The 24812-nt window shown below is 39.7% G+C and overlaps 1 protein-coding gene across 1 annotated transcript in view; it reads left to right on the forward strand.

The window, feature by feature from the left end:
• Positions 1 to 24812, forward strand: part of ASPA (aspartoacylase) — a 416105-nt gene that overhangs the window by 158069 nt on the left and 233224 nt on the right. The window contains exon 3 of the mRNA XM_044054328.1: positions 14068 to 14161. Within this exon, the coding sequence (XP_043910263.1) occupies positions 14068 to 14161 (94 nt within the window). The remainder of the gene's footprint in view (positions 1 to 14067; positions 14162 to 24812) is intronic.

The raw sequence follows: 24812 nt of genomic DNA on the forward strand, positions 1-24812 counted from the left end.
AATGGAAAATGCCTTTTAATGGTTACTTTAATGAGCTAAGAAAAAATTAGAAAATGTACTGAATTTTATGAAAGAGGATGTAAACTGAACTGAGGATAGCAAATTAAAGGCAGCAATAATGAAAGAACAGTTGTTTTGTTAGGTTTCAGTAAAAAGGGAAAAAAAAGAAAAGATTTAGAGACACTTATACCACTCAGCAAAAAATATTCAAGCTTGCATTTTGGGGGATGGTTGGGGATGGGTGGAAGTATTAATATGAATACATTTACATGATAAAACTTCTAAAAGTCAAAGTGGATAAGACAAGAGTAGATTTATACAACTTAGACTGGTCCTTCTAAGATTATGGCCTATCTTAAAGAAAACCCAAGGTGATGTTTAAACAGACTAGATGAAATTTGGATAGAACAGCAGGGGAAATCCCCTTTTTATCATTAAGTGCGATAGGAGCTTCAATACTGGCATAAACAACTACAACTCATCTGAAGGTCACACCTCAGGGAAGCATCACCCATTAGTTATACACTTCAATATCATTAATGGAGTACATATCCAAGCCCAGGGTGTGTGTCTTCTGATCTTTCCTACCTTACCTCACTAATCAAAAAATAATTGTTAGTCAAAATTAAAATTCTGTTCTACTGGGCCACCCCTGGTGGTGTAGAGAATTATATCCCTGACTATAGCCAGGAGACTTATAGTTCATTTTGTGGCCCAAGTTTTTGATGGTGCTGGCAGAGAAAGATGGACATGCCCATCCTGGGGAGAGGGTGAGAAGGGACCATAAACATTCTGCGTAGGTTCCCTTGGTAGAATGGCAGGTTGCAAATATTTGGCCTGAAGATGGCGTTAGGTTCTGCAGCCAATGGGTGGTAGCCATCATAGTGCATGTGTGGGAGCATGCAACCACATGAGGAAGGTATCATTAGTCACCACATTAATGTGGAAGCCATATCCCCCTGCCAACAAAATTGGATTAGGACATAACATTTGATGAAATTGCCAGGATAGAAATGAAGATACAAAGCACCCTCATCTGCTCTCACCCTGATACTGGGTAAAATCCTAAGCTAAAGGGAAGGAATGAGAATGTGTGATGGGGAGGTTGATGGACAACAGATCTGTGGGCAGAAACTGCAGAGGAAATTAAAGAAGCATGTCCTATGTTATCACCAGCACAAAAATGGATAGAAAAATAACTACTACTCTACTGTCTTCCCCTCCGAAGACATACCACATATTTTTCAGGGCATTGTACAGATATGGGATATTTCATAGTGCATGTCTCTGTCACATACTTTGATAACCAGGATTTTCTCTTATAATGAGTGACTCTAATGACATAACAACCATAGCTAATACCTCTTTGCAAATTATTTCTAATATAACAGTAGGGTAAATTGTTACTTTGAGACTCTGAACCTGCAAGCTTGAAGAGAACACATTGTAATTTCTGTAGTAATTCATCTTTACCCAAATTTTAAACATGCTAAAAGAAGCCATAATACCAAATAAATAAAACCTTATGTACAAAGCTGAAGAGATTTATTTGTGATTTCGACTGCATCACTAGGGCTAGAACCTTAAACTACCTTGTATTAAAAGTCTTAAACTACTTAAACTATTTATTTCAATCAGACTTACCCTTTTCATTTATTAGTTAAACCATTTATTTCAATCAAATGTAAAAGATTTAATTTATTAAGGTATGTATCTGCAAATTTTATGTCCCAGCCTAGCCTCTTGTAACACCACATTCATTGGTAAGACCTCACTTAACCCAAAATAAGGCATACTTTTTCCACCTTGTATGTCACTTTGTTGTTGAATAAGCTATTATTCTCACTTTGAAATGGTTGGGTTGATGGCTGATATTTATAAAATGCCTTTCTTGGAAAACTGTTTTTTTTTCTGGTAATTGTTATGTTACACAAAGGGATTTCTAAATTACAATATTTGTATAAGCTTCCTTACATCTTAAATGGTCTTTCATAATGAAACTTTCTGACTGAAAATTTGCCCTTCCTAAAAATGCCAATATGAAGACAAATTTTACAATTGTAGGCAGTACACAGGCAACTCAGGTACTGTACCAAAACCGATTAGGTTTTAGGAAACTCGATCAACTATTTTTCTTCCTTTAAGAGTAATGAGATCTTCCTGTTAATAAACAGGCTTTGTCTAAATGGATGGCTTATTTTGATTTCTACTATGCCAGCTATAATAAACCTTTACAATGTGCAGATAAAGCACATTTTGCTACACAGCTGCAACATCAGAAGAAGCAACGTTATTAACATATCTTAGAAATGTTTCGGCAGAAGATATTTTTGAAGCTGTCAAATGGACTTCACTCCATACTTCAGTAAACACTAAAGTTGGAAGCACAGTCCAAAGAGTTGGGCATAGCTGTGCTACAACTCCTGTGTGACCAAATACTGCTTGGGAATCTATCTAAAAGTTATGAAATACTGTTACATTGACTATCCCTGAGCATTCCTCTCAACCTCTTAAGAACAAGAAATCTGGACAAAGCCATGAATAAAAGTGGGACAAAGGCCCAAAAAGAGACACTTTTTTTAAATATTGCTCTTACAAACTTAGAAAGCTGATAGAATACTAGGTTTTGTGTTAGTACAAATTTTCTCAGGGGTATGAAGTCTGAAACTCAAATGGCTGTCATTATTTTCTATCTTCAGTGTTTAATGATATGCCACTAATTTGTCAGAAAACCACAATTTTATGAAAAATGGACCAAAAATATAAGGCAAAAATCTGGACATTCTGCGAAAATCTGTACAGATGAGAGGTATGTCCCTGAGGACAAAGACAGATGCATGTAATGTTCTTGCCATAACAGCAAAGATTCAAGGAGTGGTCAGTTTAACAGTAAAGGTATTATCCCCAATTTCTCTATGGGAAGTATACTCAGTACTGGTGATAACTGTGTTTAGCACACTTTTACAATTAATTTTGGATTATATATAACAGTTACAGTCCGAACAATGATGAAGATCAAGGATGACTAGAAGAACAGGAGAGGAGTCCAGAAGCACTAGAGTTTTTTTCACACTGGCCAGGCTACCTTAGAACACAAGAATGACACAATGACACGCATTAGTTCTTATAGTGAATAAGATTATAGCTGATGAAATCTTTAGTTGGGAAGAAGGACATGGAAGGTGGATAAACCCATATGCTATGATTTACTATTACAGTAAGCACTCCAAAAAGATGTATTGTTAAGATAAATACATATAACTGTACTATATAAATGAACTTGGATCATTAGACTGTACCAGGACCCAGAACAATGTTTATGAGTGCATCAGATGAGCTGAAGTCATCACTTCTATTCTTTTACTGCTTGTGTATTTTATGTTGCTTTCTGCCCAGTGCCTACCAACCATCAGGTGCCTCGTAACCTGCGCAGCCTATTCCTTCTCTATAGGTGGTAGTTAGTCTCAATAGACCACCCTCCATGCAGCCATAAGTGTTTGTGTGAGCAGAAATCCCACAATGCAGGTGCCTTTTGGCATGCCCGCTACTGTGCATACCGAATACCTGCTACAGTGTGTACAACCTACCTGGAGGGTACTTGTTCCAAGGCCTTATGCTGTACTTGCTGGGATACTTAGCCCCCACTGAATGTCAGATGTACACTGGGTTATGCAGTCATCCCTCCCCCTAGGATAGACAAGCCCAAACTGAGAACCAAACATTGGAAAACAAACCAAGACGTAAACACACTTGTGGCGATGGAGATAGTTATAAACAAGCCAGCAATAAAGTCCAAAAGTTTATTCAAAGCATTGAGTGCTTTCTTTTCATGATTCATGGAACTTCATCAGAACTAATAACAACCAGTAAAAAACACAATATATACTACCTTTTCATGTCACATGAATACTAAACAAACAACTAAAATTCAACAATTAAGAAAAATTAGAAACAGTGTAATGTTTCAGTCTTAAAATAGAATTAATGGAGCAGGCTTCATTTAATCCAGGATGGTTATTTGCATTTAACAAAACTTGTCATTTAAATTTACAAACCTCTAAATGTTTCTTAGTAATCCAGCCCTGAGGATCTTGTTTCATCTGCTCAATAACTAACTTAAAATAATGATTGTTAAAATGAACTATATGTTTAAATAAAGCATTTATGTTCTTCTTTTTCTTAATACCCAATAAACGCTCATATACACATTAACTAATTTTTTGAGAGGTATTTCCCATATAAAAAGCTGCACACAGCTGGCACTGTGCTAAATAGACCACCTCTGTAGAATAACATGAAAAATGCCCGTATACTTGGTAAGTCATTCCATTTATACAAAATCATCTACTACTAATATATTGGGACATTGTGAGCAACAACCACATTTAAATGTCCCAGATTTTCCCACCACTGAACTCTTTTGTAATTGCCTATGAGATCTAAGCAGCTTTTATCCCTTCTAAAAACTATCTGGGGCCCATCTCCTAGTTTATTCATCAGCTTGCTAACACTCATAATTAACTTACAATTTTTATTAATGCAACGAACAATTGCACTACTATCTAGTGTAAACATGGAAATAAATTCCATCCTATTGTTATCCACATTCTTCTTAACACTATCCATGTCAGCATTAACCGGAATTGACATGCCACGCAATATGGAAATGTAGACACCTCTTTCTGTTTTAGTCATGACCTCATCCTTGATTTCAACTAAGAAGTCCAGGGGGTACCCTCTCATAAGAAACATATTAAGTAAAAATCACATTCTTGAACAAATATGTCCTGTTCAGTTATCATAAGGCCAATCTGACTAGTTGTCCTTTTACCACTGTTTTTTTTTCTGGTCTCTAGAGTGCTAACTAGAATAATAGATATATGCAATTGAAAGGCTCCCCTTTCTAAAGCCCAAAGTTTGCTGCTGACCCCGACCCTTCCTGCTGGATTTTTCAGTACCTTGCTTGTAAATCAATCCTGGATCATTTGGGTTATAGTTGGCTTTAGAGACTTTATCCCTCTGAGGTATGGAACTCACTGCTTACGTATTTGCTGTTCTGTATTTGCATAACTGTAGACGTTAAGTACATGTTCAAAAATCAATTATTATTTAACAAGAAATAATTTGTATATAAAATAATTGAACCTTTTGTAAGCTGCAATAGATATTTTGTGGCAAACTGCCCTTGTACTCTTCCCATAATTTAAAAGGTATTCCCTCTGACATTATGGCCAGAGTTTGTTCACTGTACAATATTTATAGTGCCAGAGTTTAGGCTGAATGTACTTATAGGTTCATAAGAGATTACTAGGCTAATGGCTTAACAGTCCTTACAAGCCTAGCCAGTATATCCCAATTTTACCCAATATATGGCCCCAAGGGGCAAGATGATGGCATGTATTTCTGCCTATGCTCTGAATATCTTACAGATTGACCCTATCCATAAGGGGCACAGGTGCTGCCCAGGTGTGAATTTGCAAATCCCCATCCGTTGATCCAAATTGCATTTGAAGATGGCCAAGGAAGAGCTCTGTTTAGTGTAAAAAGAAAGCCTATTCAAAAGAAGAAGCAATCTCTGAGACACATATCTGACTTTCCAGCATGTCTGACTTAAGTACTTCTCAAAGAGCTACACAGGCTGAGATTGAGTTTAGTGTTTACATGTCATTTTTTTCAGACCCTTTTCAGAAAAAAAATATGCTGAAATATACCAATATGAGTGTAAGTTAAGATGGAGTTTAACATTGCTTTTATTCCTCATTTTTTACTCTAAAACTGAAAACATAAAGAAGAATGAAGGGAGTTGTTTATCATTAATCTTTACAACTTGGAGAGCAGTCTGCTTTAGCTCGAAAGCAGCCCTCCCCCCATCCACACACACACACACACACACACACACACACACACACACACACACACACACACACACACACACACTCATCTTCCATTTTCTCTTTTATTCCCTTCTGTTAGCAAATAGTATCCATAACTGATCAAATGCTGTGTGTTTGTTCATTTAAACTGAGACCATAGTAGCCTACTGATACAAGGTTATCCTTTTATTCCATCTGAGAAATGGTTACAAAATGACTTACAGCTTCAGAGCAGTCCTTGGTCAATTCTGATTGTTTCTTAAACACAAACTTGTCTTTGCTTGATCTTGGCTCATTAGCAGCAGTACAAAAGAACTGCCTGCTCACACCCTTGCTCTCCCCCTTCCCTGTTTATTACCTTAAGTCAATCCGAAAGTTAATAAATATTACCTGTGGCAGGCACCATTTTTAAAACTACAATCCACTCTGCTACAAGCCCCATGAGGAGCTCAGTGTCTCTCCAGTAAGTGTTTTACAACTGTATATGCTTATTTATGTTGAATTGTGTTAGATATCTAATATGATTTATGCTTTATTACTGGAAGTTACTATGATATGCTAGCATTGTGTTTGCCTGCACCAAGTTGTTTTTAGTATAGAAGTATGGACTATTGTATATATACAACTGTATAAATGTATATAAAACTATGGTCTGTGATTGTCCATGTTGGTGTGAACGACCTGAGACGTACCTCCCTGGACTACATGAAAAGAGGCATGGAAGAACTCTCTGATCTTGTAGCCCAGGCAGGTATGACCCTAGCCCTGAGTAGCATCCTGCCATCCCCCAGAATGATACTGCAGTACAAGGACAAAATGATTGACTTCAACAATTGGCTAAGCTTCTGGTGTCATTCTAAAGGGATCCAGTATCTGTCTGCCTGGGACAACATGGTCGACAAACCATGATACTTTGCCAGAGATGGCCTGCACCTGTCACCACTGGGATTCCGGATACTGGCAAAGGCTCTTGCCACCCCTATAGTGCCTTTTTTAGGCAAGGTTCAAATGACAAATTTGCTAACATAACAGGAACAGGCAAACAAAAACTGAGGGTAATGTTACTCAATGCTAGAAGTCTAAATCTCAAAATGCACTCACTCGAGGTACTCCTTAAAATGGAGAATATCAATGTCTGTGCAGTGACTGAGACCTGGTTCAAGGCTCCAGAGAGCACCCCTGCATTACAAGGCTATAACTCATACAACACTTTTCGGCCGTCTTACCTGGACCAGAACACCAAAGGCAGAGGCGTGTCCATATTCATTAAGGATATCCATACCTCCAGGCTAGTTGCTTAGCAAAATGCAGCCAAGGTTATCCAAGTGCAACTAACTCTGGGCAAAACTGCAATCCAAATTGTAGCTTGCTACAGATCCCCCACCATGCCCCAGGATTGCCACTCCTCTTTTTTTGATATACTGGAAAATATTAGGGTTCAAGCAAACACCCTAATATTGGGCGATTTCAACTACCCCACCATTAACTGGGAAAACTACTCATGTACCAACTCCTTCGCTCAGCACTTTCTGGAATTCATAAATTCCAATGCCCTGAATCACCTTATCCACACCCCCACCAGGGGCAACAATATCCTTGACCTAGATATTACCAACATGAGTGACCGGTGTTCCACACCTGAAGTCAACTCCTCGTTGGTCAGATCCAACCATAAGTTAATCACCCTAGATATCCACATCCTGCCTCCACCGCCCATTAAGGAAACCATGGTAAATAATTTCTCCAAAGCCAACTTCATGCTTCTTAAGGCAGAACTGGTGAACTTCATGACACCCATGCAGATGGACAATACAGTTACGACTGCTGAATCCTACACAAATGCACTCTATAAGCACTTACACGAGTGCATGGATCGTGCTATCCCAAACAGAACCAAGACGCTATCCTCCAAAAAAAGGAAGCCAATCTGGTGGTCCCCTGCCATAAACAAACTCTACAACAGAAGGAAGAAATTGTTGCAAAAGAGAGTAAATAGCCATGAGTGGAGGAGCTCCCTGGTCAGCCTCAGCAAGAAGCTGAGATCCCTTATAAGATCCTCCAAAGCTAGCTATGAAAAATAGATTGCTACTGATTCTAAGGACAACCACAAAGCATTCTATAGCTATGTCAAGAATCTCAATGGCAACATCCAAATCTGCTCTGAGTTACAGCACAATGGCACAAAAATTACAGCACCAACTGATATTGCCAACATCCTGGCAGGTAGGTTCAGTGCTAACTTTACCCCCCTCTCACCCCCTAAAGGGCCCATATCTATACAGGAAGAATGCAGATTCCATGTAATAACAACTTCACAGGTAAAAGCTGCACTCTCTAAAGCCAAAAACCCAGCATCCATGGGACCGGACAACATCCCAGGCTGCATTTTACATGAACTTCAGAACGAACTGGCTCCCCACCTAAGCACCATGTTCAATCATAGCCTCATGTCAGGTTTTGTGCCCACTGAATGGCACACAGCAACAGTTATCCCACTCCACAAAGGGGGAGTCACTACTGATCTTGGGAACTATCGCCCTATTAGACGAGCCTCGTCTGCAAGGCCATGGAATGTATCATCATGGAATTCATAAACAAAGACATTGGTAACCTTCTAACTCTGGACCCCACCCACTTCAGGTTTTTGAAAGGCAGATCTTGCCTCCTGAACCTGGTTGACTTCTTTGAGGCAGTTACCAAAGCTGTAGACAAGGGTAAGGTGGTTCACACAGCCTATCTTGACCTCGCCAAGGCTTTTGACACCATTCTCCATTCTGGAATTATAGCTAAACTCACTAAACTAGGCATAAATCCCTATGTCACAAGATGGGTTGCTAACTGGGTCACTGACAGAACCCACACTCCAAAAGTTGCAGACTCCAAATCTGACTTCAAACCAGTGACAAGTGGAGTACCACAGGGTTCAGTCCTAGGACCTCTCCTGTTTGGTATCTACTTCTCTGAAGTACAGGCTAACACAGAAGGCCTCTGGCTAACGAAGTTCACAGATGACTGCAAACTAAGAGCTATAGTCAGGTCCCCAAATGATGTGTACATCCTACAGAAGGGCCTCACTGAGACAGATGCCTGGTGTCAGAGCCATGGCCTCAAGCTCAATGCCAAAAAGTGCATTGTAATCCCCTTTGGTAAAAACTCTGTACCCATGAACTACCACATAGGCGGCAGTCTTCTTAACACCGAATGTGTGATAAGAGACTTTGGGACCCAGGTGGACAGTAGTCTCTCTTTTGATAATCACATTGCCACAGAAGTCAGGAACTCCTTCTACATAGCACACCTCATCACAAAAGGGTTCTTATCCAGGAAAGAAGAGGTCATTGTTCCCCTCTACGTGACACTCATTAGACCCATTATAGAGTACAACGCCCTTTTTGGAATGTACCTCACAAGACATCGTAAGCAGCTGGAAAGGCCACAGAAGTGCCTCAGAAAGAGAATTATTGACCTCAAACAGATGCCCTACACTGAGCGTCTCATAAAACTCCAGCTTTACTCCATAGCATATCGCCTACTCCGAGGTTATCTCTGCCTAACATATAAAGCTATGTCAAACCCAGAGCTGTTGGACATGCTACACCTAAAGAAATCTCAATCCCTCTGAGCTACATGCTCTAGAGACCTAAACCTTGTCACCACAATAAACAGGACTTGCTGGAGAGATAGATTCCTGTCCCAGAAACTTCCCATACTCTGGAACAAGCTACCCATGTATGTCAAGCAAAGTTCCTCATTAACACTCTTCAAGAAAAATCTTGATGAGTGGATGGGAAATAGGAAATACACCCCGGGGATCATTTCTGTGGCTATGCTCAACAGGGGCACAGGAAATTAAGTTTCTTGGGTTGGCATAAGCCAGGGAACTTTGTTGGCTAGGCTTACTTAGGCCCTTGGGCCTATAGCCTAGTACCTACCTATGAACCTATGAACAGCTTTAGATAACAAGTTCTGTAGTCTAAGAAGTGGTTAACATAAGCAATAATAACTCATGTTTTAAAAGACTGTCATTTAACATAGCTTTTGTTAACTTAAAAAGTAAACTGCTAGATATGTTTACGTTAACTTTTTATTTATTTAAATAATTTGATATCTGGGCAAGTGAATTGTCCCTAAGACTCTTATCAGGCATGAAGCAGGCAAAAGATGCATCACATCAAAGAGAAAGTGCGCACAATGAACACAATGTTGCATTATATGAGGCTTAATGATAACATTTCAGAATATGCACCACATCCCATTAAAGATACTGCAGGACATTTAAGGGGAAGATACCGTATTCCATTTTCCATCCGAGCTGTGAATTATGTCTGCATGTAGACAAAATAGTGCCACTCACAATGGTAATTAAACTTAATATTTTCAGTTTTGTCAAAGAGATACCTGTTAGCACCTGAAGTATATCTTTCCATTTTCAAGAGAAACAGCATTATTACTATAACTAATTAAAGTATTTTTTTTTATTTTATTTTAATTGACCGTGTAATTGTTGATGAAGAAAGGCTATATATAATTTATTTGGCTAAAACATGTAAACTGATCTAGGTAGAAGAAAAGCTAATGTTCAATTGTAAATATTGCCACATTTATATCCTATATATGTAGTTAACTCTTGAAAACTGTGTTGTATTTTCTTTTGATTTTTTTTCTGGAGCTCTGCAGGCCTCTGCTGAAAAATGGGCTATGCCCAGTCAGACTATCCTGGTAAACAAATTCAAATAAAATTATAACAAAAAAGAAAGATGGAAAAGTCATCACCTGTTATTCCTATTCCTTATCACCTGAGTGTCACCTAGTATTGCCTGTGAAGTAGATTAGCATTGTCAGAACCTTCCTGAACTGCATCTTGTGAATAAATATATAGATCAGTGCTAAGTGAATAATAGAACAAGGGTGAGGAGTCCTAGCTCCTGTTTATCAAGGTATCAAAACAGGTAACATTTATTGTCTTACTTTAAAACAAAAGAAGCTTGGAGGTTATATTCAAGATTATTAATTCATTGAAATGCAGAAAACGGTTTCCAAAACAGAGAATATATACAACTATTTTCATGCTTTTGCATTTTTACATTTACCATGCTAAATCTATATGCTGTTTTTGATTGATGAGTGCACTAACTCTGAATTTGTCACAAATAAAACTACTCTTCAAGCCATGTTTCATATTACAGCTATTACAAAGTAATGACTATGACTATGTCTCAGTGTTCCAAAAATGAACCATTCTGTCTTTTGTCTGTACATCAGTGTAGATATATGAAAAGCCTGCAGAATTAAGTAGAAATTTGTACTGTAGATGATTGATTGTGAATTATTCCTATTCTCCTCAGCAAGGCTTCCGTCCTCATCACAGCACTACTTCAGCCCTCCTAGCCTTTACCAACACCATAAACCATAATCATAACAATAATTATATATCCTCAGCCTTCTTCTTGGATCTTTCCAAGGCATTCGATATGATTGATCACCAACTTTTAATCCACACCCTGCAAACATTCTGTCTAGATACTAGAGCCATTCAATGGTTTCAATCCTACCTGAATGGTCGACAGCAGGCTGTCATGTGGCAGAACAAACTCTCTAACCTTCTACCTAACACCCTTGGAGTACCACAAGGCTCTATACTAGGGCCCTTGCTGTTCTCCATCTTCATTAACGACCTTTATACTTGCATCCCAAAAGTCAGCTGTATCCAATATGCTGATGACTCTACTCTTATTTGCTCGGCCACATCTCCAATAGAGTTATGGTCAGCTATCCAGACCACCTTTAATACAATAGAAAACTGGATTTCTGAACGTCATCTGATCCTAAATCCCAAAAAAACTAAAATGCTGTTATTTACACCAACACGTAGCTCTACCGCTTTCTCCTTTACCATAAATTCAAATGATGGCACAATAATCTCCCCTGACCCCTCTACAAAACTATTAGGTGTCATCATAGATAATAATCTAAAATTCGACCTACATGTTAACCAAACTATCAAAACCATCAATAAAAAACTAGGGTCACTTTACAGAATAAAAGTCTTCCTAACCCCTCCAGCTAAAATTGCCATAGCTTGCTCTCTCCTTCTTTCAACCCTTCTGTATGCATCCCCTCTACTCTCGAATTTAAACAAGACTGTCCTTAACATACTCTCAATTTGCTACAACCACATTGCCAGGTTTGCCACTGGGCTGCCTTTTAGGACACATCATTGCATCAATCTAAATCAGCTTGGGTGGCTTGAACTACCCAGCCTAATCCAGTATAACCAACTGATTATGGCCTATAAAATCCTCTATAATCCGGACAATACTCCTGCACTTAAAAATATTATCATCCCCTATAACAATCCTAGACCACTTCGATCCTCTAACAAACTACTAATTCAGACTATCAAAGTTAATAACACAGCCGGTGACTCTCTCTTTGCAAACTCTGTAAGTAGATCCTGGTACTCTCTTCCAGCTGATATTAGCTTACTTCCCACCTTAGGTCAATTTAAAACTAGACTCAAACAACATTTGTCACTTAACTGGCTATGTCACTGTATCAAGCCTGGCTAACTCTCTCTAGAATGTATAAAAATCTGTTAACCAGCTTACTGTGTAATTTAATTTAATCCTGACTCCTGACTTACGCTTGGTATTAACTCTAACCTGTGGAACTTGCTTACTTATGTAATCTCTGCAAATAGTCTGTAATATGTAATGCTGGTATTATGCAATGCTGTATCTGCTTACCCTTGGAGCTTTTCTCCCCGGGCCTCCGCTGAAAATGGACATGCATCCAGTCGGACTATCCCGGTCAACAAATGTAAAATAAAAATAAAAAATAAAAATAAATTTAAGCTAGCTTTTTGTCATGTATATTTGGGTGGGTGATGATAAGTGGCATGTTCAACTTCAGCAATAAAAATCATATTTTAGATGGCTGCAACTCTTTCCAGGGTATTTATGAAAGGGCCTAGTAGGAGTTGTATGGTACATAGTAAAAAGACCCTGCTCCCATGAGGTGATACATGTTAGCCACAATGAGGAAAGGCTAACATGTCTTTCACTTTAAATGCTGTTGTTATGTAGACATAGGAACCTCCCCACTTAGTCTCTCTCCAACACATACATACACACACACACACACACACACACACACACACACACACACACACACACACACACACACACACACACACACAAACACAGGTACACATTCAAACATACATACATACATAAACACAAACACACAGACACGCACAACAATCCCCATGCATATCCCTAAGTTGTTTGTCCTTGCCTGTATCTGCTTTTGCATAACATATCCATGGTGTCTAGTGGTCCTCACACCCCTGCTTCCCATACCAGTTTAGGTACCATTGTAGCACAAGTATAGTATCCCTAGTGGCTAGTGGTCCCAACACCCCCCCCCCCACTGCTTTAGATTCTAATGGATAAACATGGGTTTTGGCCTTGTTTAGTACTGTGACATATGGGAACTGGCCGGTCTAATCTACACATTTAAGCAATTTCACAAATAACTTTTGCATGTAGATGCCTTCCTGGAGGCAGATCCAGGAGAGAGGAAGAGCATGGCATATGCCTCCCCCTGGATTGTCTCACTAGCATACAGCACAGCCACAGAGCCAGCCCTACATGGTGCTACCCATTTTCATGGTAGAGAGCCATACTTCACCACGTTAGGGTTATCTCTGAATTTAAAAAGATTACTGCAACATGTACACAAAGTATACATGTCATGGTAACATTTATGAATTATATATACATTAACATGGGTGTGTCATTTGCACACACTAGAACAATAGTGGAGTGCAGGAGAAAAATAGAAAATACTAACAATTTTCTAGAAAGTCATTGATGCAACCTTCAAGTCAGCCTGATGCCATTTGCAACTGTTAGTCTGCTTTCACCTGACCTAATTCTGATATATCGGCATGATGTATCACATAGGCATTATAATGAAAATAGATTTTGCCTACTACTGGAAGTCATAGTCAAACAATGATGGCAACAATTGGTGAACATGATTTTCTTGCATATAATTCCTGACTGTGTAATGTAATTGCATATACAGTAAACAGTCTATTAGAGATGTGACAGGAACACTTTTGAAAATGTTTTCTGTTTTTATAGACAAAATGTATACTACATTACCATTTTTTGAATATGCTTCATAGAATGCTTTGGCACCAACCGTCTGCTCCGTTTTACTGAATGATCATCCCGACCTAAAATACGCTCCTACCCGCTCTATAGCAAAGCACCCACTTGGTAAGTATTAAACCTGGGTCTTCTCTTTAAACCATATACATAACACTGAGTCTGTTATCACTTCTCATTTTGCAATCTAAAATAAATGCTTTTTGTTTGTTTGTTTGTTGTTGTTTTAATTTTGTTTTTCTCTCTCTATAACAGGAAGATTATCTTTGAGTTAATACATATGCATTTTTTTAAACTGCTCATTGCACAAAAGAAATATCTTAAAAAGCTACCGTAATGCATGCATGACATTTTTAAAAGTCTTTTGAGCTCAGCATACTCATTTTTTTTTTTTCCTTCTAGTCTTTGATGTTACTTATTCCAGACCGCATGATTTTTTCTTATTTCCATTGTTCTCTTCCCTAGTATGTAATATATCATTTTGCTTTTATTTAAATGCTGCAGTAGTACCATATGGCTCCATATATATCTTATATTCCACTGAGTATAACTGTAACAACATAAAAAATAAAAATAAAAAAATCAGTGGTCATACAATGTGCAATACAATGCAGCAATAGTGATGCATCTTTCATTGTTTTTATCTCCCTTTTGCTACGGTGTCAGTAGATCTTTTTAAGTAATTTGGAGGACAGTGATTATATGACTAAAACCTGTATCAGTGATGGATCTAATGGAATTATGAGATGGACTGACTTTAGAAGTACTTTAGGTAGGTACTGAAACTTGGGTCAAGGATGTTGTCCTGCAAAACAGCACTGGAGGCTGATAGTACTGGCAATAGAGGATACATATATTCAGAATGAATTAGTATAGTGTGAATATGCTAAATGACTGTCAATTTTGTTGGCTGAACTCTTTTTCTAATTCATGTCTCTGGGCATCCATAAGTCTTGCCATATCATTAGCACTGTTACTCAATATTTTGTCAAAGACTAAAAACAATCATCATTTTGGTCTTCTTTCCATAATATGATGTCATAAACATTATATTATACATCATTTCATATTGTAACACTTTTCATTAAAATTTTGTATCTAATTGCATACTCTATCCTTACAAATGAACAACTAAATCATTTAGCTGTCAGCCATTCTGATTTTAGGGACGCCTGTTTCACTTTACCCCTGTATTCTTGACAGTTAACAGTCCTTCTAATATCATTAATCTATAGGTTTTTATGTTCATAGGTAATGACTAGGCTAGTTGCCCTTGTGGGTCATATCAAGCCTAGCAAATTTCCCTTTTTGTGTTCAAAATAACATATCTCATGTGGTTATAGATTGGCCTCACCCATTTCATGGTTGTTAATTATATATTACCCCTAAGGAGAATAACTGGGATCATACCATACATAATCTGATAAATGGTTTCACTCAGTTGATTTCAATTCCCATAAGGTACAACAAAAAGTTTGGTACAGCCTCTGCTTTAATTGGATTCTGCCTAATGCCCCAAACAAAATCCTCTCAATAGGTTTCTTACCCCATATCTGAAATAATCATCCACCCAGCTTGACAATAAGGCATCATAAACCTAATAAAAAACAGCATCGGTACAACCTTACTCATAACCTATTTTCCTTTAATAAGTACCAATTCATCACAGTACTAAAAATCAGTCAGCTAGTAAGCTCTTCAGACCCTTCCACTTGATGAAGATCTAGCTCTGTTCATCTCAATATTCCTTAGCATACTAAATGAACTAGCCCCCAATAAGAACCAAAATAATTAAACTGAATCTAACACCCTTGCTTTCAAAAGTACCAAATTGCTCAATTAAGAGAGAGAGAGAGATTCATAGCCTAGAAGACAATGGAAGCAAATTAAAACCATAGCCACATATTTGTATTATAAACATCTTAGAAACTCCTTAACCAGAAAAGGTGCACAAAGTAAGCAGGAGCACTTGTAATTGGAGCAAACAATGGCTGAATCTCCATCAAAATAATTCTTTATTATAAACAAGTCAAGGAAAAAATGCTACAAAGTTTAGCTGGTATAATGGTTTTGTCCTAAAATAAAAATACAAATAAAAACAGACTTCAACAGAAATATCAATGCAATGTCATATTCCCATTTTAAACAATTCACTCATAATCATGTGTCACAGCAAATCAGTTAAGATTTTAAAGTGTGATAGAAATAAACTATGATAAATAAAATAAAATCTTCAAATAAAACACTTCATGTACTTCCATTTAATGAAAATGCTGAACCATTCTAGTGTCGATATTAATTAATGAAAATAAATCACCTGTAAGAGAACTTTTCATTGAATTTATAATGTTGCTGCCCTCCACTTTAAAATCATCATTATAGAAATGTAATCATTGATTCCTGGGAGTGGAGTAACATTCATTTTGAATTGCCATAGCAATTCTGTGTATTTAGTAGTTGTTTCCCACACCTTCCACCATGAATTCAAATGTACTTTTTTTAATATACCAAAGAAAATCTGTTTAAATACGCAAACTTAACTGAATGCCTAAATAACACATTGTTTAGATTCCCTCTTAGTAAGTCATAACAGTGTTCATATATGCGTTTTCTAAAAATTTGTTCTGTCTTCCCAACTGAGAAGGCTGTACATTCAAAGCACATAGCCAAGTAAATTAAACCTTTGTACCACAAGTCCCATTTTGGGGGTATGTCTAGAAGTTCATAATATTATTATGTTTTAAAAGTTTATCTTCACAAATATATTAGCATAAGACAGGTTTGTTACACCTTGTATTCATTTTACAAGGAACTTTTGAGGTTGCTCTAGTTGCTGCATACTCCTGGTCAGGTACATGCCAAAGGGAGCATTGTAGTCTATGATTGGTCTGATAAGAGCAGAGTATGGTGGGATAATGACCTCTTTAGACCTAAATGCAATGCTGTTACTTATAAGTTGTGCAATATAAAAGGATTTCCTCACCACTGTGGCCTCATGGAGGTCGAAGGTAAGGCTACTTTCTATGTGCATACCCGATCTCTGACCTCTGGATCGACTCTTAGGGGCATATTATCAACATGGCAATTATCCGGGATGGTTGACTTCCCAAAGAGTACAATTATGCATTTCTTACTATTGGGCTTAAGACCATGGCTTTGGCAAAATTTGTTAGTCAGAGAGACACCTTCTTGAAGAAAGCTAATGTCTGCAGAAGAGTCGATGATAACCCCCAGCTTGTAGTCATCTGCAAACTTACTCAGCCATAAACCTTCAGCATTTGCCTTCATTTCAGAGAAATATATGCCAAAAAGGAGTGGGCCAAGTATGGGGCCCTGGGAAACTCCACTAGTGACTAGCCTCTTGGAGGAGGTGGCCTCACCTATTTTGACCTCCTGGATCCTGTCAGTGAGCCAGTTTGCTATCCAGTGGGTGACAAAAGGGTTTATACCTAAGTTAGTGAGTGGGGTATTGTATCAAAAGCCTTGGCCAGGTTGAGGTAAGCTGTGTGCACAGTCTTACCCTTATCCAATGCTTTGGTGACCCTCTGAGAAAAGTCCACCAGATTTAATAGGCATGACCTTCCTTTAACATAGCCAAATTGTGATGGGTCAAGCATTTACATGTTACCTATGTCCTCATTTATAATGTCCACAAGGATTCTTTCCATGGCCTTACATATGAGGCTGGTAAGACTTATGGGTATGTAGTTACCCAGATCAGTGGTTGGACCTCCTTTGTGCAGTAGAATGACTGTAGCCATCTTCCATTCCTTGGGCACAAAACCTGACTGAAGGCTCCAGTTGAAAAAATGATTCAAGTGGACTAGAGAGGTCATGCTTCGTAGTATTTATTAAACATCCTGAAATGTTAACAAGGCCCATCAGTGCAGTGTTTTTGGCCTTGGAAAGTGCATTGATGACTGGTTCCTTAGTAATTGTTGGGGGGATTGTGGTATGCTGTATTTCCTTTGGACTTTTGGAGGGGGGAGTGGGAAGAGAACTTTGAGCTGAATCTGCCAGCCGAAAGTTTGCCAGTGGCCTCCGGTTCAGTATGGGTGATGTCATTTTCAATAAGTTCTGCATATTGTTGTGTATTTCCCCTGAGGTTACAGACATAGCAGTAGAAAGCTTTGTGGTTTTCTTTTGCCTGAGAAGCTATTTTTCCTTCAAATTTAGCCTTTGAAGTGCAAATGAACCCTCTTAGCTACCTGTTTAGATTGGTCTGGGGGGGGGGGGGGGCTTTTTTTTCTTTCTTTGTGATTCCACCAGGGTGGCTTGCCTTTTGAGTTTGTCTTACTCTTAAAATGAGTAGGCACACATTAATATAGCTGTATAGAGATTTTGTAAACAGCTCAGCATATGCTATGGTGTTTACTGGGTGTGGGGGTGCTTGGAATTTTGCCAAGGTGTTGCTTAGTAGAGAGAAATTAGCCTTGGAATAGTTCCTAAAGGTTTTTGGTTTTGTTGGATGCCTGGATTTAATTTTTATTTCAGGCAATAACTACCTTATGGTCAGATCTGACAAATGAAGACATTACATTAGATGAGGAACATCTGCCCCCCCCCCCCCACCATGCAATGTCAAGGATGTTTGTATCCCTGATAGGAGAATGGGCCAACTGTTCCAGGATGTTGGTATTAACAAAACATAGGAATTGCTGGGCTTGTGCATTAGAAGTGATGTAGGATTCCCAATCTATAGAGGAATTGCTGTGCTTGTGCATTAGAAGTGATGTAGGATTCCCAATCTATAGAGGAATTGCTGTGCTTGTGCATTAGAAGTGATGTAGGATTCCCAATCTATAGAGGGGTAGTTGAAATCACCCATGAATATCATATTGGGTTGAATGGTAAGGGAATCTAGTACATTAAGATAGGTAGTATGGGTTTCCTTGGACATGGAAGGGGACCTATAGGTTGCAGGGATATGATATGATACCCTGTTATTATGAGTTGCACATGTATGAGTTCTAGTGGGTCATACACTTTAATTAGTCTGGGTGTGAGGTTGTTTTTGATATAGACTGAGACTCCTCCACCTTCGTTCCCTCCTGTGCAGTAGCTGGTCTAAAGGTGTGAAAGACATTTTAACCTTGCAGTGGTGGGGTACTATCCTCAACTTTAAACCATGTCTCCATTACTGCACAGATGTCTACACTCTGCAGGGAGAGGAAGGCTTGCATGGAGTGTTGTTTCTTGTTAAGACTTCTAGCATTAATCAGTACCACCTTCAGATATTCCTTCACTGGTTCAGTTAATTCGTTAGATTTATCAGTTTGACATTGCCAAAAAAGGCACTGTGGGAGTGGAAAAGGTCTTTGCCAATATCTGAAAGCCTAGCGTGGATAACTGCAGACTATTCCTGGTAAAGCAGCATGATCCTTCAACCATATCCTCCCAGGTCACCAAATATTGTATCCCCCTGGACACCAGAAACTAAGCCAATTGTTAAAATCAATAATTTTCTGTTGGTAACATGGCATTATTTATTTATTTTACATTTGTTGACCGGGATAGTCCAACTGGATATATGTCCACTTTCTGTGGAGGCCCGGGGAGAAAAGCTCCAGATAACACATATAGAACATAACAGATATGAGTCAAACATATTTACAAAGCCCTCTAGTAGGTACTCACAATATAGACAGTGTGTAATAGTATACAAAAACAACAGGTTGCAGCAAGCTATTATGAGCAAGAGATGCATACAATATTAATTTAAATAAGGCATTGAATAAGTAGTGATTAATCAGGGTTAGTACAGGGACAGAGCCAGTGCTCTTTAAAATACTGCTTGAGTCCTTTTCTGAAGAGACTTAAAGAAGGTTCAAGGGTAAGGTTAGATGGAAGTGAATTCCAAGTTTTACCAATGATGTTGGCAAATGGAATCGCTGGCTGAGTTAATGGCTTTGTGGGTTTGGACCAACAGTTTATTAGATGATCGTAGTTGCTTTGAATTACTGTATGGTTTTATGATATTTTTGAGTGCCGGAGTACTTTCAGGGTGGTACAGAATTTTGTGTGTTACTATAAGCTGATTGAACAGAAGTAGGCTAGGCAGTCCTAGCCACCTGAGAAGACTGAGGTTTTGACAGTGATGTGTCCTATATGTTGAGCCTATGGCAAATTTGGCAATATGTTTGTAACAGTGAGAGAGCTTACTAAGTTCAGTTTTGCTCAAATTGGAGAGTATGGAGAAGGCATATAGAAGGGTAGAGAGTAGGTGTGAGTGGGCGATTGCAGTCCTAGCTAATGGAGTTAGAAAAGGTTTGCTTCTAGATGATGAGCCAAGCTTCTTATTAATGTTTTTTTATAGATGTTCTTCATCTCACATTGCTGCAGTCCTTACACTTGGGTAGTCCGCTGTCCTCGGTCGGCCCGAATATCAAAGTATTAGGCTGACGTCGGTCAAGGCGCTTAAGACTGACATCAGGACGTCAGGGTACAAATGCGCATGACCGACGTCATATTCTCAGTCTTTTTTGCCACATGGTCCGATGCAGAAGCAGCGTTGCAAGTGCCGTTCGGCGTTCTGAAATTTTTCGAATTCGGAGTTTCAGACCGAGTCAAAGTTGGCTAAGTACCCGTTGGGAATATTTTAGTTTTTTCTTGCCTCAGTGGTTTACCGGATGTCAGAAAAAGTGAATAACTGTATTTCTTGTGGGAAACAGATACCGCATAGAGATTATCATACTTTGTGTATTCCTTGTTTGGGGCCTGAGCACGACGTTGTTGGGTGTCGCTTTTATGCTAGGTTCAATAAGCGCACTATTAAGCGAAGGTTAGATTGTGCCAGGTTGGTCTTTGGGAAGCGGTGCAATTATAATATGCCGTCGGGTGCTCCGGCCGCTTCTTCGAAGAAGCGCAAAGACAAAGCAGCTAAACCCAGGCAAGAAGAGTCGTCCGTACCGGACGCCGGTTCTTTAGAGGTGTCAGTGGAACCAGTGGTTCCGCGGGAGGTTTCTCTGGAGTCCCAGGGGGAGACTTTGTTATTGCAGGATGTGGCCTCTCAGGAGGCAGGTCAGGCTGAAGGGGCTTCTCAGGTTACTGTACTCCCCTCCCTTCCTAGGGTGGTTAGGCCCTCTCCTTCTGTTTCCAAGGCTTCTCCCAGAGGCAGGCCAGGTTTAGCTTCTGTTGGTGTCACTCCTAGTTCATCAGGATCTGTGCCCAAGAAGCACATGCTTAAAATGGCAGAAGATTTAATTACTTTGATTAGAGGTTCTTTGCCCCCTCCTGATAAGAGGCCTAGGGTGGAACCAGAGTTGGGGAGTTTTGAGCAGGCTTCGGATGTTTCAGAGTCTTCGGCTGAAGACTTGCAGGAGTATTCTCCTTATTCTGATTCTGATGTGGATGATTCTACTCCTTCTGCCTCTCCTCCAGAGGATTTTTCTTTTTCAGAGACTCTTCATTCCATGAGGGAGCATTTTAAGTGGGAAGGTCAGGACTTCTCTGATTCCAGGAAAAGGCTTAGGAATTTTTGCTTTTACCCCAGCATAGGCCTTTGGCTATACCTCCTGTTCTGGATGTTGTGGAAGATGTGTTTGCAGAGGCTTCACTTAATCCTGATTCTTTGCCTCCTGCTCCTGTTAAACCGGATAGGTATTACAGGGTGCCTGAAGCTCATAAATATCTTTATAAGAGTCCTAGGGCAGACCCAGAAACTGTTAGTCAGGGACCTAAGGGTGTCAAGGCCTCTGTTGTAAAAAATCCGGTTCCTCCAGATAAAGAGGCCAGGGCTTTGGATAGATGGGGAAAGAAAGTCTATACTTCTTCCACCTTAGCTATGAGGGCTTTGAATTGCCAGTTTCACATGTTGAAATATCAAAACTATCTACTTTCTCAATTGAAGTCTAAGGTAGATGCTCTGGTGGAAGGTATTGAGTGTAAAGAATTACAAGATTTGGTACATGTTTCTGAACAGGTGGGTAAGCATTCTTTACATTGTGGTTTTGATGCTGTACAGGCCTCATCTAGGGTGGCTGCCACTGGGTCAGTTCTTCGCAGGCACGCCTGGCAGAGGGATCAGAATTTATCTGACCATGTTAAGACAAGGATTTTAGATGCTCCTTTACAGTCTGATGTGTTGTTTGGTTCACCTGTAGAGGCAGTCTTAAAGAAAATGGAAGACAAGGCTAAGTCTATGCAGACTGTTAAAGATTTTTTGCAAGTTCAGCCTCCGAAGTTTAGTAGGAATTGGCCTGCTAAAGGGTGGACGTACCATTCTTATGATTCACAGTCTAGGGGTAGATCTAGATGTGGTAGGGCAGAGCTCAGGGCTCTTTCAGGCCTAGAACAGGGAGTTCACCTGCACAGTCTTCGGGTGAGGGCAGGGGCCAGTCCTTTCGTAAACAGGCCCAATGACCTACCTTTTCAGCTGCCAGAGCCTTCTCGTCTGGCAGCACCTTTGGGAGGAAGGTTGGCACTCTTCAAGGAAAATTGGAGTTTAATTACCCAAGACAGATGGGTATTGGATATCATACACCAAGGTTACAAGTTTTATTTCCATACCTTGCCTCCTTTCAAAGGCATGCCAGACGTTCCTCCTCAGCAAAGAATAGAGGCTCACAAACAAATTTCTCTGCTGCTTCAAATAGGGGCCATACAGCCGGTCCCTCTGCCAGAAGTGGGCCTAGGATTTTATTCTCGCCTGTTCCTAGTACCAAAGAAGGGGAACACGTGGAGACCAATTTTGGATTTATCTATCCTCAACACTTATCTGGACATTCCCAAGTTCAAAATGTTGACGTTACAACAGCTTTTACCTCTGCTGGGCAAAGATCACTGGATGGTGACTCTGGATCTCAAGGAGGCTTACCTTCATATTCCTATCAGGCTAAGTTGCAGGAAGTATCTGCGTTTTCGGGCTGGGACTTCTCATTATCAGTTCTCTGCATTGCCCTTTGGCTTATCTACTGCACCCAGAGTGTTCACGAAAGTTCTGGCTCCAGTGATAGCTTTCTTCAGGCTAAAAGGAATACAGATCTATCCTTATTTGGACGATTGCCTGATTCTGGCTCAAGGAAGGGACAAACTTCTTCATCATTTGCAATATGTGATAGCAGTGCTAAGATGCCTGGGGTATTCTGTGAACGAAATAAAGTCCAGTCTAGTACCCTCTCAGGACATGTGCTTTCTGGGTGTGAGACTGAATACAGCATCCCAGATGGCCTTTTGACCCCGGACAAACAAAAGAATCTTTCCCTTTACTTCCATCAATTGTCTCATCAGTCCAGGCTGACTGCAAGGACAGTCCTTCAAGCCTTGGGGTTCATGGCATCTTGTATTCTGGTGCTTCCCAATGCCAAACTGCATATGAGGAAGCTACAATGGTATCTCAAAATGTATGGACACAGCACTGCCAGGATATGGACACTGTCATTCAGATAATACCTTGCATTCAAAAGGAATTTTTGTGGTGGGCTCAGGAATGTCACCTAAACAAGGGACTCTCTGTGACCCGGCCAGAGGCGAGTCAGATTCTAATGACAGATGCCTCAGACAAAGCTTGGGGAGCTCATCTAAATGGAAAGTGGATACAAGACACGTGGCCTGCCAGACTACAACATCTACATATCAACTTGAAGGAGATGTTAGCAGTCCAATTTGCATTAATAGCTTTCAAGGATTTACTTCTTCCAGGGCAGGTGTTGATTCTAACAGACAACACAACTGTCATGTGGTACATCAACAAGCAAGGGGGAACACATTCTTATCCTCTATACAGGCAAGCAATGATTTTGTGGGAGACTGCTCTCAGTTTACAGCTAACTCTTCAGGCAAGGTTTCTGCCGGGAGCACAGAACTCCTTAGCAGATGTGTTGAGCAGACGAATTATGGATCCCCATGAGTGGAAATTAGATCCTCATGTATTTCAGAAATTGACAGTGTCATGGGGAACTCCAGACATAGATCTGTTCGCTTCTCCACTAAACTACCAGCTGCCAAAGTTTTGCACAAAAAGGTTTCATCCCACAGCCTGGAAAGTGGATGCTCTTTCTTTCAATTGGAGCAATCTTCATGTGTATGCCTTTCCACCTCTGCCTCTCCTCCCAAAGGTACTCCTAAAGGTCAGACAGGACAAGCCAAAGATGATTTTAATAGCTCCAGATTGGCCTCGACAGCACTGGTACCCATTACTGAGAAGTCTGGTATGGGAGCCTCCATGGCCTTTGCCTTCGATTCCACACCTGCTGTCTCAAGAGAACAGTCATTTACTCAATGTCAAACTTCACTCTCTTCACCTAACAGCCTGGCATATTCTGTTTTGAACCCTGGAGGGTCTCAGCTTCCACAGCAAGTTTTGAATGTTATTTTGGAGGCCAGAAGGCCTAGTACAAGGAAAGTGTACGCAGATAAATGGAAGAGATTTTTATTTTGGAGTACAGCAAAGGAATTTGATGTTTCTGAGCCTAATTTAAGTGTGGCTCTTCAATATCTTACTGAGTTACTGGACAAAGGTTTGCCCTTCTCTTCTATTAAGGTTCATGCTGCAGCAATTTCTGCTCACTATGACTGTGACCCACCATTGTTTTCTCATCCTTTGTTTAAGCAATTCCTTAGAGGGGCAAAGAATATAAGACCCCCACGTAGAGCTCCTACTCCTGCTTGGGATCTCAATTTTGTGTTGGAGAAACTCACTCTACAACCGTTTGAGCCTGCAGCTACTGCCGAGTTGAAATATTTATCATGGAAGACTGCTTTTTTGTTGGCCATTACCTCTGCAAGAAGGGTTTCTGAATTACAGGCCCTTATGGCGGTTGAG

The sequence above is a fragment of the Protopterus annectens genome, chromosome 13.part0 (genome assembly GCF_019279795.1).
Source record: "Protopterus annectens isolate FY-2018-M chromosome 13.part0, PAN1.0, whole genome shotgun sequence".
In the NCBI taxonomy this organism is placed as follows: Eukaryota; Metazoa; Chordata; order Ceratodontiformes; family Protopteridae; genus Protopterus; species Protopterus annectens.